A 17564-nucleotide genomic window follows, 5' to 3' on the forward strand; every position below is an offset into this window, starting at 1 on the left:
AATCTGCTTCAGCATAACCAGGCCATGGCGGATCAAATTGTGGCACTTACACGCCAGGTCGCAATACTCTCAGACAGAGTACCGACCGCGACCCCGCCAGATGTAAGCCCCCACTCCGCAAGCGCAGTTAGCAGCTCAGATGTAAGGATCCCTCCTCCCAAGCCTTATGCAGGTGAACCGCGAGATTGTAGGGGTTTCCTAAACCAGTGTGAGGTGCAGTTTGAAATGGCCCCCCATCTCTACAATGCTGATCGCAAGAAGGTAGCCTACATTTATATCCTCCTCACTGGCAGCGCCCTGGCTTGGGCTTCCCCGGTTTGGGAGCGACGTTCTGACCTTACCCAAGATTACCCAGCATTTAAAGCCGAGTTTCAACGGGTATTCGATTCCCCCGCTCGTCGGGAGATGGCATCTGTTTCTCTCCTCCAGATCACGCAGGGACGGCGAACGGTGACGCAGTATGCTGTGGAATTCCGGACTCTTGCAGCCGAGACTAACTGGGGACAAGAGGCTCTCGTCTCCGTATTCTGGCAAGGCCTGGCAGATCCCATCAAGGACGAACTCTCTCGCCAATCCAGGCCGGATCAACTGGAGGTCCTGATTGATTTGGCCATCCGAGTGGATCAACGCATCCAGGTACGCCGCTCAGAGCGTCAGCGCGCTCGCTTCCATAACTTTCAAGTTCCGTTCTCCAGTACTCTCAGCAGCACTCCTGCTCCCTCAAGTGCTACCACACCTCTTCGTCCTGCACTGGAGTTGCCAGAGCCAATGCAATTGGGGGTACAACGCATCCACACACCGATACGGCAGTTCCGCCACGCCGGGGGATTGTGTTTCCTCTGCGGATCCATGGAACATCTGGTTCGGGAGTGTCCACTGCGTCCGGGACGGGAACACCCAGTGAGTACAGAGGGGCTCTCTCTGGGTGTAATGTCTCCACGTCCCCTTCTTAAAGGTGAACTCCCTAAGAAACTTACATTTCCAGTCTTCCTTTCAGGCGATAAGTTCAAGACTTCTACCGCCGCTTTCATTGACTCAGGAGCTGGAGGAAACTTTGTGGATCTAGAATTCGCCAGGGTTAACCGCATACCACTAGTGAGAAAGAAGGTTCCCATCGCACTTGTTGGTATCGATGGACGTCCTCATACCCCGGCCCACATCTCCTTAGAGACGGCTCCCTTGCTTCTGTCTTCACATCTACACAAGGAGACCTTAGTTCTCGATGCCATTCACGCTCCTGGGATACCCATCACCCTTGGTCTTCCTTGGCTACAGCTTAACAATCCTCTCATTGACTGGACTTCATCCACTCCCATTTCCTGGAGGCCGAGGTCAGGCGAGACTCATCAACTGTTGGCCAATACCTCTGTTCCCGAAGTTATTCTACCTTCCGTTTACCATCAATTCTGGGACGTTTTCAATAAGGTACAGTCAGACCTCTTGCCGCCACACAGGACTTACGATTGTCCAATCGATCTAGTTCCTGGTTACTCCCTACCCAAGACCAAGACCTACCCCTTGTCGTTACCAGAATCTCACGCTATGGATGAATATATCCAGGAGAATCTCAAGAAAGGCTTTATTCGTCACTCCAATTCCCCAGCAGGGGCTGGGTTTTTCTTCGTCAAGAAAAAGGATGGGTCGTTGAGGCCTTGCATCGACTACAGGGGTTTAAACCACATCACTATTAAAAATCGTTACCCCCTTCCCCTTATTACCGAACTGTTCGATAAATTACAGGGGGCCAAGATTTTTTCCAAGTTGGATCTACGTGGTGCCTATAACCTGGTGCGCATCAGGAAGGGGGATGAATGGAAGACGGCCTTCAACACGCGTAGTGGACACTACGAATATCTGGTAATGCCTTTCGGCTTATGTAATGCTCCCGCTGTCTTCCAGGATTTCATCAACGACGTCTTTCGTAAGGTACTCAATATTTTTGTTATTGTATACTTGGATGATATCCTGATTTTTTCCAAAGATCTCCAGGACCTTATATGCCACACCTCCTACGTCCTTTCCCTTCTCCGTGAACACCATTTATACGCTAAACTGGAGAAGTGCACCTCTCACACGACCTCTACTCCGTTCCTGGGGTATATCATTTCCGATGAGGGGTTTATGATGGACTCCGGTAAACTTCAAGCGGTCACTGCATGGCCAAGACCCAATTCTCTCAAGGCCATACAACATTTTTTAGGCTTCGCTAATTATTATCGTAAGTTTATACGGAGTTTTTCCACCATTGTGGCACCCCTTACTGCGCTCACCAAAAAAGGAGCTGATGCTTCTGCTTGGTCATCCGAGGCCATCTCCGCCTTCGAGACACTCAAGGAAGCCTTTATATCTGCACCTATTCTCCGTCATCCCGACATTGAACTTCCCTTTGTACTGGAGGTCGACGCTTCTGATTGCGGCGCTGGTGCCGTTCTGTCTCAGAGACCCACGTCCCAAGATAAGTTACATCCCTGTGCATATTTTTCCAAGAAATTCTCGTCTGCCGAGAGGAACTATGACGTTGGTAACAGGGAACTTCTGGCCGTGAAGATGGCTCTTCAAGAGTGGAGACACCTGCTGGAGGGGTCGAAAGAGCCGTTTACTATTCTCACGGACCACAAGAATCTTCTTTACATTGAGAATGCTCGACGCCTTGGTCCACGACAGGCTCGTTGGGCTCTTTTTTTTTCTCGATTCGATTTTCACCTGTCCTATATCCCCGGGACCAAGAACGTAAAGGCAGACGCACTCTCCCGAATACATTCTTCTGAGGAGAGGCCAGAGGAATCGTTGGAGACTATACTTCCACATGAGAGGATTCTCGCCACGTCTACTTTCAAGAATCTTGACAAGATTTTGCACTCCCAGAGACGCATTCCCAAGGACTTGGTCGTTCCCGACAGCAAACTCTTTGTACCATCCAAATTTGTTCCAGAGGTCCTGTCTTGGGGTCACTCCTCTAAATCTGCAGGTCATCCAGGTTTTAAGAAGACTACTGATCTCATTTGTCGGAATTTCTGGTGGCCAAGGATGTCTCAAGATATTCTGGAATTTACCTGCGCATGCCCCACGTGCGCTCAAAGCAAGACTCTCCGTCAAAAGCCTCAGGGTTTTCTGTTGCCCCTTCCAGTTCCCGACCGCCCCTGGTCCCACATTTCTATGGACTTCATCGTGGAGTTGCCCAGGTCCAGAGGAATGAACACTATCATGTTGGTCGTGGACAGGTTCTCGAAGATGTCCCATCTCATTTCACTTAAAGGATTACCCACCTCCCCCGCCCTTGCTGATATCTTTACGGAGCAGATTTTCCGGATTCATGGGATTCCTTCGTCCATTGTCTCTGACAGAGGTTCTCAGTTCGTATCCAAATTTTGGAGAGCTTTCACGAAGAGATTGGGCATCTCTTCTTCCTTCTCCTCCGCCTATCATCCTCAGTCCAATGGACAAACGGAGAGAATCAATCAATCCCTGGAGAAGTACCTGAGATGTTTTATATCCGATTTCCAGGATGATTGGGCTCAACTCCTCTCTTGGGCAGAGTATGCTGTCAATTCTGCAAAAAACGAGTCCACCCGGGAGTCTCCCTTCTTTATAAATTATGGGTTCCACCCTCCCTGCCTTCCCATCCCCAACATTCCTTCTGGAGTACCAGCCGTAGATGAACGCATTTCTTCCCTCCAAACCGCATGGTCCAGGATTCAGTCTACCCTTCTCAACTCCTCCCGCAGATCGAAACTACAGGCCGATCGTCGTCGTCGTTCGGCGCCCAGTTACAAACCAGGGGATTTGGTATGGCTCTCCTCTAGGAATATCCACCTCAAGGTACCATCTCCTAAACTGGCACCTAAGTTCCTGGGTCCCTTCCCTATTTGTGAACAAATCAATCCTGTGGCATTCCGGCTCCAACTACCACCCAGTATAAAGATTCCCAATGTCTTTCATGTGTCCCTCTTAAAACCATTTATCTCCAGTCACTTCTTTCCGGATCAGACTCTTAAACCGGATCCCATTAGTGTACAAAATAACGAGGAATACGAAGTTCACTCTCTTTTGGATTCTCGCCTATCCAGGGGTCAGCTTCAGTTCTTGGTGCAGTGGAAGGGCTTTGGCCCTGAAGAGAGATCCTGGGTACCTTCAAAGGACATTCATGCCCCGGCCCTTCTTAAGTCCTTCAGGAAAAAGTTTCCAGAGAAACCGTTCTTGGACCGTCCTGAGGCCGTTCCTGAAGAGGGGGGTACTGTCAGGAATCGGCGTTCTCCTCGCTTCTCACACAAAGCACTCCCTCTCCGCAATGAGTCCCTGGACACACTAAACAATCCTGCCTTACCGGTCTCCACGGCTCCTCGACCCTGCCGCCGTCGCGGGATCACTCCCCTCGGCGATTCCTCTGCTCAGCGCCGGTCGCGCCCACGCCCTCCTACACGCACGCCAGCCCCAGACGTTATGAGCATGCATTCTCAGTTTACAGAGCACACGCCTAACAGAGCACTTTTAACCACTGCTGCTGCAGTGAGGCGTCGCCCTCAAGCATCACACAGTTCAAGGCAAATCAATGATTACACTCAGCTGGGCTGTAACACCTCTCTCCTATCAGGGAGGACTCCTTGCAGTCCTCCAGGCCTGCCCCCTTTTCCCATTGGCCTGCCCAGCTTTATTATGCCTGTGCTTCCCATCACTCGTCGCTCGACATAGTTCTGTATGGAAGCATTTGACTTTTCTATCAGTGACTCCTCAGGTATTGACGCGGATTGGACGACTACCCCCTCTGGCTCTCGACTTTGGCTCTACTTGGACTTCGTGACTTCTGGCATCCCTGATCTTGGCAACGGCAATAACTACTCCTTCTCTACTACCGGTACCGGCAAGTATTGTCTTCACTACTATACCTGGCCTGGCAACAATAACACCACACTCCGGACGCGCTCCCTTTGCTGCGGGTGCGTGTATCCCTACGTCCCACCTCAGCACAGGGGACGGGTCTGGTCTGCGGGCAGCACCCGCGTAACACTTTGGCAATTATCTAACTATGGGTGAACGTCAAGCACTTAACAATCTTAAAGCTAACACATCGCTTGTTATTAAAAATGCTGATGAGGGGGCAGTTGTAGTGCAGCATAGGGACGACTATCACAGGGAGGCTTTGCACCAGCTCTGTGATACTTGTTCCTATGCTGTACTGCAATCTGACCCTACCCCAAATTCCTTGCTAAACTGAGGGAACTACTCGATGAGGGTTCTATGCTGGGTGTTCTTAATGATAATGATATGACATTTTTGTATAACTCCACTCCTACCACGGCCGTGTTTCACCATCTCCCAAAGATTCACAAATCGCTGATCTCCCCCCCTGGGAGACCTATTATATCCAGCATTGATTCTTTGGGAGATGGTGTCTCGTGGTACGTGGATCGTTTTTTGCAGCCGATGGTACAGTTATTGCCTTCTTATATCTTAGATAGTGGAGATCTCCTCAAACAAATTGACGGTATCACATGGAAAAAGAACTGTCTATGGGTGACCCTGGACGTTACCTCGCTCTATACCATGATATCTCATTCTCAAGGGGTTCATTATCTCCAAACGCGTGGAACGCCATGGGTACGAGCTTTGCTCCCTCATACGCCAATCTCTTTATGGGATGGTGGGAGTCGTTCCACGTGTTTGGAGATATTTTATTTTATCGACGGTTTATTGACGATTTGTTATTCATTTGGGAGGGTGATGTTCCTACACTATTATCTTTTATTAACACACAATGTTAATGACCTAAACCTTCACTTCACGTACACTTATAATTATCACCATATACACTATTTAGATTTTTACTTATATATTGATAACGCACTTAATATTCATACTGATGTCTTTCGTAAACCAAATTCACGAAACACTTTAAAAAGTATACCAAAAGGGCAGTTGATACGCCTTCGGCGCAATTGCTCTACAGATGAGTTGTATAATATTCAGGTAAAAGATTTGTATGATCGGTTCATCAAGCGAGGTTATAACCATGATAATCTCATTAAAACAATACAGGAGGTCTCCTCTATGGATAGAAGGCAATTGCTCTAACGGTCCCCCAAAAAACCTTTATTGGATGATTGTCCTTTGTTCATCACATCCTATAGCAATCAAGGAGAACAGATTAAACAAATTTAAAAAAAACACTGGTCCGTTTTGTCATTGGACCCTGTTCTCAGACCTATAATCTCTACAGGCCCTAGGGTTGTATTCAAAAAAGCTAGGACGGTAGCGAGTACCCTCTCACCCAGTCTTTTTAAAGCACCAACCAATATCCAACCGAAACACCCCAAAGGTTCGTTTAGATCCAATAAATGCAAAATTTGCCCTAAAATGAAACAATGTAATACATTCACCTCCACTGTTAATTGGACAACACATACAACTATGATGTTTATCAATTGTAATTCATCATTTGTTATTTATCTGATCACATGTGGATGTGGATGTCAATATGTGGGACGAACAAACAGGTGTCTCAAAATTAGAATGATGGAACACTTTAGACTTATATCTAATAGAGATCTCAGTCACCCTGTTTCTAAACATTTTTCCAGCTGTATTAAGGGAGGTCCTGATCATTTTTTCCTTTCAGGGAATTGAAATAGTTGCCCCCCTAGATAGGGTGGCAATAGGACCCTACAGCTGGATCGTCGTGAGGCATTCTGGATCTTCACTTTGAGGACCAGAGTGCCTCACGGAATGAACATAGACTGGGATCTCACTCATTTTTTATGATTAATCACTATATATATTCTTTGTGATCATTTTTCATTCGTTTTTTCATATTCGTATTTTTTATATCTTATCCTTTATATCTTATTATTTTTTATGATTATTCTTTTTCTTTTTGCACTTTTTTTTAGTGCGTTTCCATCATTCTTCTTTTGTACTATTAGATGGATAATATATAATTGGTTCTCTTATGTAGATAATTTGTTATTAAGAGTATATCATCTGTGGTTTGGCAGTCAGACTTTTTACAAATTATTGTCTTGTATTTCATGATTCCTGTAGATCAGGGGTGGGGAACCTTTTTTCTGCCAAGGGCCATTTTGATATTTATAAAATCATACATATATATTTAGCCACTATACCGTGTATAAGTTTCACTTGATGTGCACTGAGCTCTGTCTGTGTTTCATGTTCTATCTCTGGTTTTAAATATATATTGCCATGCTCAGTAGCACTCCTCTGTGACACTTATATGCTTATATATACAGTATGTTGTGGTTATTTTGGGGGTTCAATATGAGCTTGTAGGTGTCCTCTATGTTTTTGTGACGACTCAGAAGATTCCTTCCTCTCCTTGTCCCTCTCTCCCATCTCCTGTCACCCTTTCTATTCCTTCTCACTCCTCTCCTTCACCTTCTACCTCTCTCCCCTTACCACAGCGCGTTCCCCGCAGGTCCCGCATACCCACGCGCTCCCTTAACCCTTGCCTTGATCCTCCCCGTTCTATCTCCCCCGCGATAGCTCCGTTACCTTCCCCTGTGGTGACATCCGTCCCATTGCCTCCTCTCGTGGTGCCCGCGGCGCGGCATTCCGCGCCTGGTGACGCGTCCGGTGTGTGCGTCCCCTCAGCCCACAGAGGACGTGCGTGCATGCTCCTCCCTGCCCTTGCTGGCCATCGCGCGGGCACAGGCCTCGCGTGCGTTCCCCTCCTCTTGGCTCCGTCCTCCTCCTGCGGTCTTCCCCTGATCCGTGCGGGCCGCGTCTGTATTACAACCTGTGCGCACACATCCCTAGCTTACAGGGGGCGCGCGCACAGACGCCTCTTATCAGCTTTCCCCTGTCTCCGCCTCCCAAGCTGTACAAGCCATTCCCCTGTCTGCCCCTTCTGTCTCCTCCTCTTCTCTCCCTGACCTATCTCCAGCTTCTCCCACTTCTCTCTCTACTCCTCCCCTCTCTGTCATTGGTGCACCTTCCTTTATAATCCCTGTCTGTCCACCTCTTCCTCGCTCTGCATAGTTCCTGTTTCCCTGTGTGTACCTGACCTATGCTGTGCTCCCTCTGTGCTCCTGTTATTACCTGCTCCTGTGATACTTTGGATTTCCCTGGCTTTGACCCCTGCTGACCCTGGACTACTCTGCTCTCTGGTATCCCTTGAACTCTGCTACACGTACGACTTCGCTGACCTCTGTCTTCCTAGGACCTGGCTTGCCCTCTGACGACTCTACCCTCTGGATCCCTGGACATTGGCTAACGGACACAACTATTCTTACGGACACTCCCCAAGCGTTGCAAGTATACTTTAACAACTCTTCCAACAGGCCCAGCAACGCTATACCACACTCCGGGCTTGCTCCCACTGCTGTGGGTGTGTGGTATCATACCGTTCCCACCTCAGTACTGGGGTCTAGCTTGGTCTGCGGGCATACAAGCGTGACAGTTTTACACTATATCTTCATCATATTCATAGTAATGAAATTAAAAACACATCTATTCACAGAATTAAGTAGTCACTATGTGGGATTAGTTTAAGATGTATTTATTAGATAATTTATCACTATGTAACACACTTTAAATCACAAATAAATAGATATCACTTTATTGCAATGTATTCAGTTGTGGTAAGATATTAATGTTATTTGTAACACACATTAGATTAGAAACATTGTCACAATAATTAAGTATTACATTTAATATTTAGAGATCACTATAGTACTAATAGAATTTGTTGGCATGGTAACCTATAACAGGGGGGCACAAACTTTTGAAGCTAGGCCCCCCTGCTGGCCTCCCCTGGTCTCGCGCTCCCTCTCCTACCTACCAGCTGCATCAAATGATGCTACGGGGGCGCGTGACATCACGTCACATGACCCCGCGGTGTAATTTGCCGCCACGTTGCCATGGAGACGCGTTTGAATCCCAGTCAGTGTTACTGTTGCAGAGGCCTCACGTGATCCCCGGCATTTAATTTAAATGCCTTGGGGAGGAGCGCGGGACCTCTGCAAACGCCCGCGCCCCCCCAGACAAATCTCCCGCCCCCCAGTTTGCGCACCGCTGACCTATAACATTATGTAGCTTTGTAGTTAGGTTTAAATTCTCTGGATTAGTCTAATTGGATTTCATTCATTCCAGGACTCTGACCATAATCATTGGGTTCAAATCAAGGACACTTTCCATTGAAAAATAGACAAAAGTTTGGGGTCACTGAGTACTGAGCACTCATAGTTATCACAATTTAGCCAAATATGAGTGTGTTCAGTTTCTCCGCACACTATCTATCCTTATCAAATGTTGTCTTCATTTTCAATTTTAATATGTATTTTTCTCATGTATTGTGTTGTATTGCATAACTATGTGTTGATATTACATCATCATTCCTCTATAATTATATATATACACATATATATATCTCATACAAGAATCTATTATTATCTAAATCAGTAACATCTGTGATCTATTATGCCATTACTAATTGGACTGTGGGACTATAAAACCTTTACGAGTGAGTTGTAGCATTATCCCCTGATGAAATCAGCCGTGTGCTGAAGAAACGCGTAGGTACTTTCTTCTCGTTGCTATTGCCGCACTATACGTCCTGACGCCGGAAGGGAAGTTGGCACGCGACCAAGACGAGACACCGGAATTACAGAGTGGAATCACAACTGCACGCCACAGATTGCCGGAGGACCGCACTGCGAGGGGCGCAGCCTACCGAGTTTCCCGGTCAACATCCAACGTGTGGAGCTGCGGAGGGACTTCCGGATTACCACGGAGCCCGAGCTTGTCTCACACAATGCTTTTACCAAACGGACGTTTGTGAGTTTGTTATTTTTATCTTGTCCAGGAAATGAAATTGTTAAACCGAATTTACACATGGAGCGGGCGCTTTCTCTTCTTTTTTTTGTTTAGATATCTATCGAGGAGGTGGTTGTTTCCCTGAAGAGAGCTGCCAGGACTCCAGAGGACACCCGAATTGGATCCTTTAATGATTTAGTTATAACATAGCTATTAGAGCTAGGTTTCTGGACTTTTATTGTGTTTAGGCAGAGTGTTTATTATTATTTTATCACAGCTACTTTTTAGTAATTGCACGGTTATTAATTCTGGCCACTAATTCTCACTACCACTATCATCTCTCTCTAGCCACCACCAAATTGCTATATCAGCTATATTAATTATTGGTTATACCAGGGGAATACAAACTTTTGCAGCTGCGCCCCTCTGCCTTCCCTCCGCTGGTGCTCGCTTCCCCCTTTATCTTGATGCAGCGTCACATGACCTGCAGTGTCTTTTGACGAGGGTGACGTCACATGACACCGCGGCTTCATTTGACACCGCGTTGCCATGGACACGAGTGACGCCGGCAGAGTCAAGGTAAGTACAGCGTTGCAGAGGCCTCACGCGATCCCCCGGCATTTAATTTTAATGCCTCGGGGAAGTGCGCAGGGGAAGTGCGCGGGGCCTCTGCAACCGCCCGCGCCCGCCCAGAAAAATCTACCACCCCCCAGTTTGCGCACCTATGGGTTATACAGTACCACAGATGTGGTCAAATGCTAAATAGAATTAATATAAGGTTTAAACTAGGCGCTGTCCTATATTCCTTTATATATATATATATATATATATGTATATATATATATACACACACACATATATATATATATATATATATATATATATATATATATATATACACACACACACACACACACACACACACACACACACACACACACACACACACATGTGTGTGTATGTTATATATATATATATATATATATATATATAATCTAATAAATTAAAAAGTTGGATAAAACGTTATGTGTGTGCAATATATATATATATATATATAGTATAGTGCACACTATATAACGTTTACTATATATATATTGCACACACATATAACGTTTTATCCAACCTTTTAATTTATTATTTGTAGAGAAAATGAACAATGTCGCCAGAAGCGCTATTTTTCAAAATGTAGCATCTCTACTAATTAGTGTAAATGATACTTCATATAAAGCAGGTTATGGGACACAGTATTACTGTAAATGACCATCATGTCTCTTATCACATCCCAGTATATGGATATCTTCCCTTATCACAAGCTGGTAACATCTGACAGGGCTCAGAGTCTGAGCCCAGAATGTGACATACAGAACATTCTCATTCTAAATTTCAAATAATATTGTGTTTATTTCTGACCTGACTGCCATGGTTACAGCTCAACCACTCTGTGCCTGGGTTCCACTCTATGTCACCACTTTCTCCCACAACCAGCTGACGGTGGATCTACAAGGAGTTCAACGCTCAGTGGCATCAAATCTGTGGCTTGGTTGGCGTATAATTTCTCCATTTTTATTGGATTGTTTTAAATAGATTTTATTTAGTATACTTGATTATATTTATTTGTTCGGATCAAGAGGAGCCGCACAGCTTAAAGCCAGAACATTTCCAAGCGAGATGGAGAATGACTGGGTAAGATCTGATTAAAGGACAACCTTTGGGGAAGGAAAAGGTGACGGGGGAGTGTAAGAGCAAGGTGGTGTGTGAGAATGGGGCAGAGCAAGAGAACGCAAAAATGATGGGGATTTGCTGCACACCAAAAAAACAATAAGTAGTGATACTTTTACCGGTGTTCCTCAGTCCCAGGGAAGACCGGCATTTCGTTCAATGTATACAATATGATTGATGGAAAAGGGCACACGGATTTGAATCAAGAAAGATCATTTATTGTGCCACAGACTGCAACGTTTCGGCTGCTGGCCTTTCTTTACTGGCTTTAGTGGGTTTAGCCACTTTACCTGAGAGAGGCCAGCAGGCCGAAATGTTGTAGCCTATGGCAGTGCAAGAGAAAACAGGTTGGGGGGGGGGGGGTTCTTGCAAGGTCGCCGATCCATGGGTGAGGGGCCCTGGGGGAAACTAGTCCTGGGCCCCGGGAAAGCTGTCTGTGGCCCATTCAAGCTGAGTAACATGTAGAAAGGACACATGTATGTTCAGAATGAGTTAGCATGGTATTTTGTGAGGCATCATAGCAGGTAATACTGTGCACTGCAAGCTCAGTCAGTGTGAGGAAGGGTCCGATGGAGGAGTTGGAGGGTTCCAGGATATCTCAAAACTGAGGGGCGCGACATTTTCTTGGGGTGGTGGGGCTCGGCGCTTACAGAGGCCCCACGCTCTTCCCCACAGCCTTTAAATTAAATGCCGGCGATCGCGCACAAGGCCTCTGTAAGTTCCCTTTCCGTGTCTCCGGCGGCTTCTGGAGACTACAACGTGGCGTCACCTGATGTGGCGTTGCCATAGCAACGTGATATCACATGACGCCATTACATCAGAACGCCGGAGACAAAGTAAGGAGGGGGGGGGGGGGGCAGGGGAAAAAGGGTGCGCAACCCTGTCTTAAAGCCTTGTCCTGCATACAGATCGAAGCCGTGCTATGCGGAGAGGAGCCGAGAATCAGACGGAAAAGAAGACTGAAAAGAAGACGGGTGAAGCAGGTGAGGGATGAAATAGCCGTCACTGTGTAACTCTTCCAATTAACAAAACACACAGAGGTAAATGGGAATTTAAATCCTCATAGAGATATATTAGTATTTTATCTGGTAGTGTTAGGACTTGCGAACAGGTGTCTGCCTTGCCGTGGCTCGCAAGCTTACAACGCTTTGGCCAAAGGGTTAAACTAAATGACCCTTTTTCAAGACAATATATAAGTATGTTACTGGGTATTTTTGTCATATTGGATGTAGCATTGGGCTTCTCTGTCCTAACGCTTCCAATTACCTGCAACTTCCTGCAGGGAAATAGCAACGCTTGTTTTTAACGCGTTAAGCGCCGAGGGGGAATTCAACTGCTGAGAGGTTAAGGGAGTTACTAACCCAAACTCAGCGACATTTCTGTGTCTCTGTGATAACTCCCCCAGGACATGCCTGAAAACCAGAGGTAACTCAGAGCATTTTTTCCTGGTAAAATATTTGATAAATAGAAACATGACCTCGGAGACTGTGAGACACCCCTCCCCCCTCCCCCCTCCCCCTTCCCTCTCCCCCCCTCCCCCCCTTCCCCTCCCCCCTTCTCTTCTACACTTGGCGTCCCAAACCCCACCATAACCAATACATAAATAACCACAAACACGAGGTCTGGCGGTGCGAGGCCGCGGCTTTTTATTAAAACAGCAATTAACCTAATAAGTGCCACCCCCTGCCAGAGTACTCGCTCATTGGGTAAAGGCCAAAGGTACCTCATCCAATGGCCCGTAACTCCCCCCTAACCGGGCCCCGCCCCGGCCGTCTGGCGAGAATTGGCCCCAGGAACGCACGTGTAAATGAGCCGCGCCCACTCGCCGCTCCCAGCCACCTTTTATTTTATTTCTGTTATTTATTTTCATTGTTTATTTATTCTTTTATTATTTTGAACACGTTCAACCAACATATTTACCAGAATTCACAATAAAGGGCAGGGTGGGCGGGAAGCTCATGGCAGGGCGCAGACTGACCCCGCGCCCCTGCCTCTGTCTAATTCTAACCTCCCTGGCCCTTCCCCCTGCCGTGTCACCCTCACTGCCAGAGGGGGGGGGGGGGACAGTCCACACTCACAGGTAAGGGGAGCCAAGTCCCCCTGGTCACAGCGCCCGGTCACCGAGGGCTCAAGGCTACTTTTCTGGGTTATTTTGCAGCGAGCTACACTGGGGAATATTTAGGGGTCTCCCCAGACACAGAGAACATTTAAGGGTCTCCCCACACACAAAGAGAGAACATTTAGGGGTCTCCCAGACATAGAGAACATTTTGAGATCTCCCCAGACACAGAGAGAGAACATTTTGGGGTCTCTCCAGACACAAAGAGAGAACATTTAGGGGTCTCCCAGACACAGAGAACATTTTGAGATCTCCCCAGACACAAAGAGAAAACATTTTGGGGTCTCTCCAGACACAGAGAGAACATTTAGGGGTCTCCCCAGACACAAAGAGAACATTTTGGGGTCTCTCCAGACACAGAGAGAACATTTAGGGGTCTCCCCAGACACAGAGAGAACATTTAGGGCTCTCCCCAGACACAGAGAGAACATTTAGGGCTCTCCCCAGACACAGAGAACCCCACACACTTAGATCCCAAAACCTCAGCCTTTCCCAAACTGCAGGCGGAGGGGACAAGATTCCAGGTGCTTAAATAAAACGTTGTTACCTGGAGTGTGTCTGGCTTTTATTGGAACTTGTCCTGATTCTGTCACCAATACAGGTTATCTATATGATCACTTCTCTGTGTGTATCCGACTGTCTCTTTTCTTATTAACCCTGCGTATGTCTGTCACTTGTTATACTAGATCTGTCACATTCCATGTTCCTTTTGAGTGTATCTTGTGTCTCTTCATGTCTCGCTGTATCTCTGTGTCTGCTAAGACTCTCACTGCTACAGTGCTAGAGTCCTAAAAAAGGTGTGTAGGTAGGTGTGTGTGTATAGGTGAGTGTGTGTGTATAGGTGAGTGTGTGTAGGTAGGTGTGTGTGTAGGTAGGGGTGTGTGATAGAGCAAGAGAGAGCGAGAGAGAGATAGCGGCACAGCGTTTCGGTCCTATATATACACACACACCTATACACACACGTTCCTGCTCCTAAAAACTGCAGGGACGGAGTACCAACAGGTTCCTGCTCCTAAAATACAAATGCACAATCAGTCATATTCACACACACTCCCACTAAAATACACAGATATTGATTCTCTTGTAGAAGCACAGACACACACTACAATATATATATGTCGGTGGCCCTGGTCACATGGGAAGGGCATTGAAGGAGTCTATCACGCCGAAGCGTTGCTAACATTGCGAAGCAACGTTGGGTTGTGAAGATTGTTACTGTTTGGGTGCTGTGGACAATTGGCTTAACCGTCAAACCCCCCATACAGCACCAGGACATGTATAGGAGGGAGGAATACATGTGCTCACATTACTATCCTCTGTATCACAGGCATGGGCATTGGCGTGGGAGGAGGAGGACAGTGAGGAGGAGGAAGTCGCAAGAATCAAAGCTTTCCGGGTAAATGGGAATGGCGGATCTGTGAATCTGCCGCACACACGGTGTTATTAGCTGTTGTACAGGACACTATTTATGGAAAAGTCTGCAACACGTTACAGTGTAATAATACAGAACTGCTGGAGATGTTTTAATGAAGGTTAGTGGGTCCCTGTTTCCTCGGCTCTCATGCGATGGGAGCGTTCCCCAAATCTGAGGTTTGTGCCCCTATTACATGGGGGTGGTGGGGGTGAGGGGGAAGAAATACATAGAAACAAAAATAAAGAGAGACGGAGATAAATAAAAGAGATAAGATTAAAGGGGGAGAGAGGGACTGACAGGAGATAGAAAGGAAAGGCAGAGAGTAGGGAGACTTCTCATCCAAGGTGATGAAACAGCTGTGACACATGGACACCTTCTCTGAGAAACCTTCCACTACCCATGTGACATTACACCTCCACCGTAGGGCGTACTGCGTCTGGGGAGGGGGTGTGTAAAGGATCCTGGGGAGGGGCGTATAATGGAGTTCTGGGCCTGGGGAGGGGTGTATAACAGGGTACTTGGCCTGGGGGTATAATGGGGAACTGGGTCTGGGGGTATAATGGGGTACTGGGCCTGGGGAGGTGAGTATAATGGGGTACTGGGCCTGGGGAGGGGCATATAACCGAGTATAGGGCCTGGGCAGGGGCAAGTAACCAAGTACTGGGCCTGGGGAGGTGGGTATAACCGAGTACTGGGCCTGGGCAGGGGCATATAACCGAGTACTGGGCATGGCCACGGGCATATAACCGAGTTCTGGGCCTGGGGAGGTGGGTATAACTGGGTACTGGGGAGGGGGGTATAATTAAGGTTGCCAGGTGTCCGGTATTGAACTGGACTGTCCTGTATTTGGATACTCTGTCCAGTAAAGAATGAGCGGTACTGTAATACTGGACATGTATGTGTCCAGTATTTTCCTCCCTGGACATAGTGACCTGACGCACCTTTCACCATTGAGTCCAGTATTTTTGGAGATGCCACCTGGCACCCCTAGGTATAAGTGGCACAGGAGCTCCTGCGATACAGAGTATCACTGTCCCTGGTTACAAACACTTCATGTCTCCTGCAGGTCCGGAGACACACAAAGGTGGTGCCCTTTGTGCTACAGGAAGACGAGGCGGGCTACGAGACGGACGAGGCGGGCTACAAGGCGGACTACGAAGCGGACGACGAGGCGGGCTTCAAGGAGGACGATGCGGACGACAAGTGGGGCGACGAGGTGGAAGACGAGAGGTGCGGAGGGACGTGCTGCTTCCCCTTCCTCAGGCTGGGGATGAGATCCCGGGTGCAGGTACCAGAGGGGCCAGGCCGCAGAAACAGGGGGATTCTAGGGGCCCTGAGAAGATCCCAGGAGCAGGTACCAGAGGGGCCAGGCCGCAGAAACAGGGGGATTCTAGGGGCCCTGAGAAGATCCCGGGTACAAGTACTAGAGGGGCCAGAGCGCAGAAACAGGGTGATTCTAGGGGCCTCGAGAAGATCCCGGGTACAAGTACTAGAGGGGCCAGGGTGCAGAAACAGGGAGATTCTAGGGGCCCTGAGAAGATCCCAGGAGCAGGTACCAGAGGGGCCAGGGTGCAGAAACAGGGAGATTCTAGGGGCCCTGAGAAGATCCCAGGAGCAGGTACCAGAGGGGCCAGGCCGCAGAAACAGGATTCTTGGGGCCCTGAGAAGATCCCGGGTACAAGTACTAGAGGGGCCAGGGCGCGGAAACGGGGGGATTCTTGGGGCCCTGAGAAGATCCCAGGAGCAGGTACCAGAGGGGCCAGGCCGCAGAAACGGGGGGATACTTGGGGCCCTGAGAAGATGGTTTGACCGCAGGAGAGGCAGATAAGAGCAGGAAGGCTGCGGGACAGGGCAAATAAGAGCAGGAAGGCTTCGGGAGGGGCAGATAAGAGCACGACGGCTGCGGGAGGGGCAGATAAGAGCAAGAAGGCTGCAGTTTGGGGCAGGTACTAGAGGGAGATAGGGATATTGGGCGTGAGGGGCAGGTACTAGAGGGAGATCGGGATTTAGGGCGTGAGGGGCAGGTACTAGAGGGAGATAGGGATATTGGGCGTGAGGGGCAGGTACTAGAGGGAGATAGGGATATAGGGCTTGAGGGGCAGGTACTAGAGGGAGATAGGGATATTGGGCGTGAGGGGCGGGTACTAGAGGGAGATAGGGATATTGGGCGTGACGGGCGGGTACTAGAGGGAGATAGGTATATTGGGCGTGATGGGCAGGTACTAGAGGGAGATAGAGATATTGGGTGTGAGGGGCGGATACTAGAGGGAGATAGGGATATTGGGCATGAGGGGCCGGTACTAGAGGGAGATAGGGATATTGGGCACGAGGGGCGGGTACTAGAGGGAGATAGGGATATTGGGCATGAGGGGCGGGTACTAGAGGGAGATAAGGATATTGGGCATGAGTTGCGGGTACTAGAGGGAGATAGGGATATAGGCCATGAGGGGCGGGTACTAGAGGGAGATAGGGAAATAGGCCGTGAGGGGCAGGTACTAGAGGGAGATAGGGATATTGGGCGTGAGGGGCAGGTACAAGAGGGAGATA

General features: G+C 48.2%; 1 protein-coding gene across 1 annotated transcript; it reads left to right on the forward strand.

The window, feature by feature from the left end:
* The first annotated feature begins 10844 nt into the window (after positions 1–10844).
* On the forward strand, positions 10845–16845 carry LOC142486111 (uncharacterized). The gene is made up of 4 exons (XM_075584782.1): positions 10845–11448; positions 12393–12467; positions 14931–14999; positions 16084–16845. Exons 1-4 carry the CDS (start codon positions 11434–11436, stop codon positions 16843–16845), a joined length of 921 nt encoding a protein of 306 aa, XP_075440897.1. The 5' UTR covers positions 10845–11433.
* The last annotated feature ends 719 nt before the right edge of the window (positions 16846–17564 follow it).

Source organism: Ascaphus truei, unplaced genomic scaffold (assembly GCF_040206685.1).
Source record: "Ascaphus truei isolate aAscTru1 unplaced genomic scaffold, aAscTru1.hap1 HAP1_SCAFFOLD_747, whole genome shotgun sequence".
Classification (NCBI taxonomy): Eukaryota; Metazoa; Chordata; class Amphibia; order Anura; family Ascaphidae; genus Ascaphus; species Ascaphus truei.

Coding starts and splice junctions, on each gene's coding strand:
- LOC142486111 (XM_075584782.1), top strand. Junction 12,468..14,930: donor AAAGAAGACGGGTGAAGCAG/GTGAGGGATGAA, acceptor TCTGTATCACAG/GCATGGGCATTGGCGTGGGA. Junction 15,000..16,083: donor CAAGAATCAAAGCTTTCCGG/GTAAATGGGAAT, acceptor TGTCTCCTGCAG/GTCCGGAGACACACAAAGGT.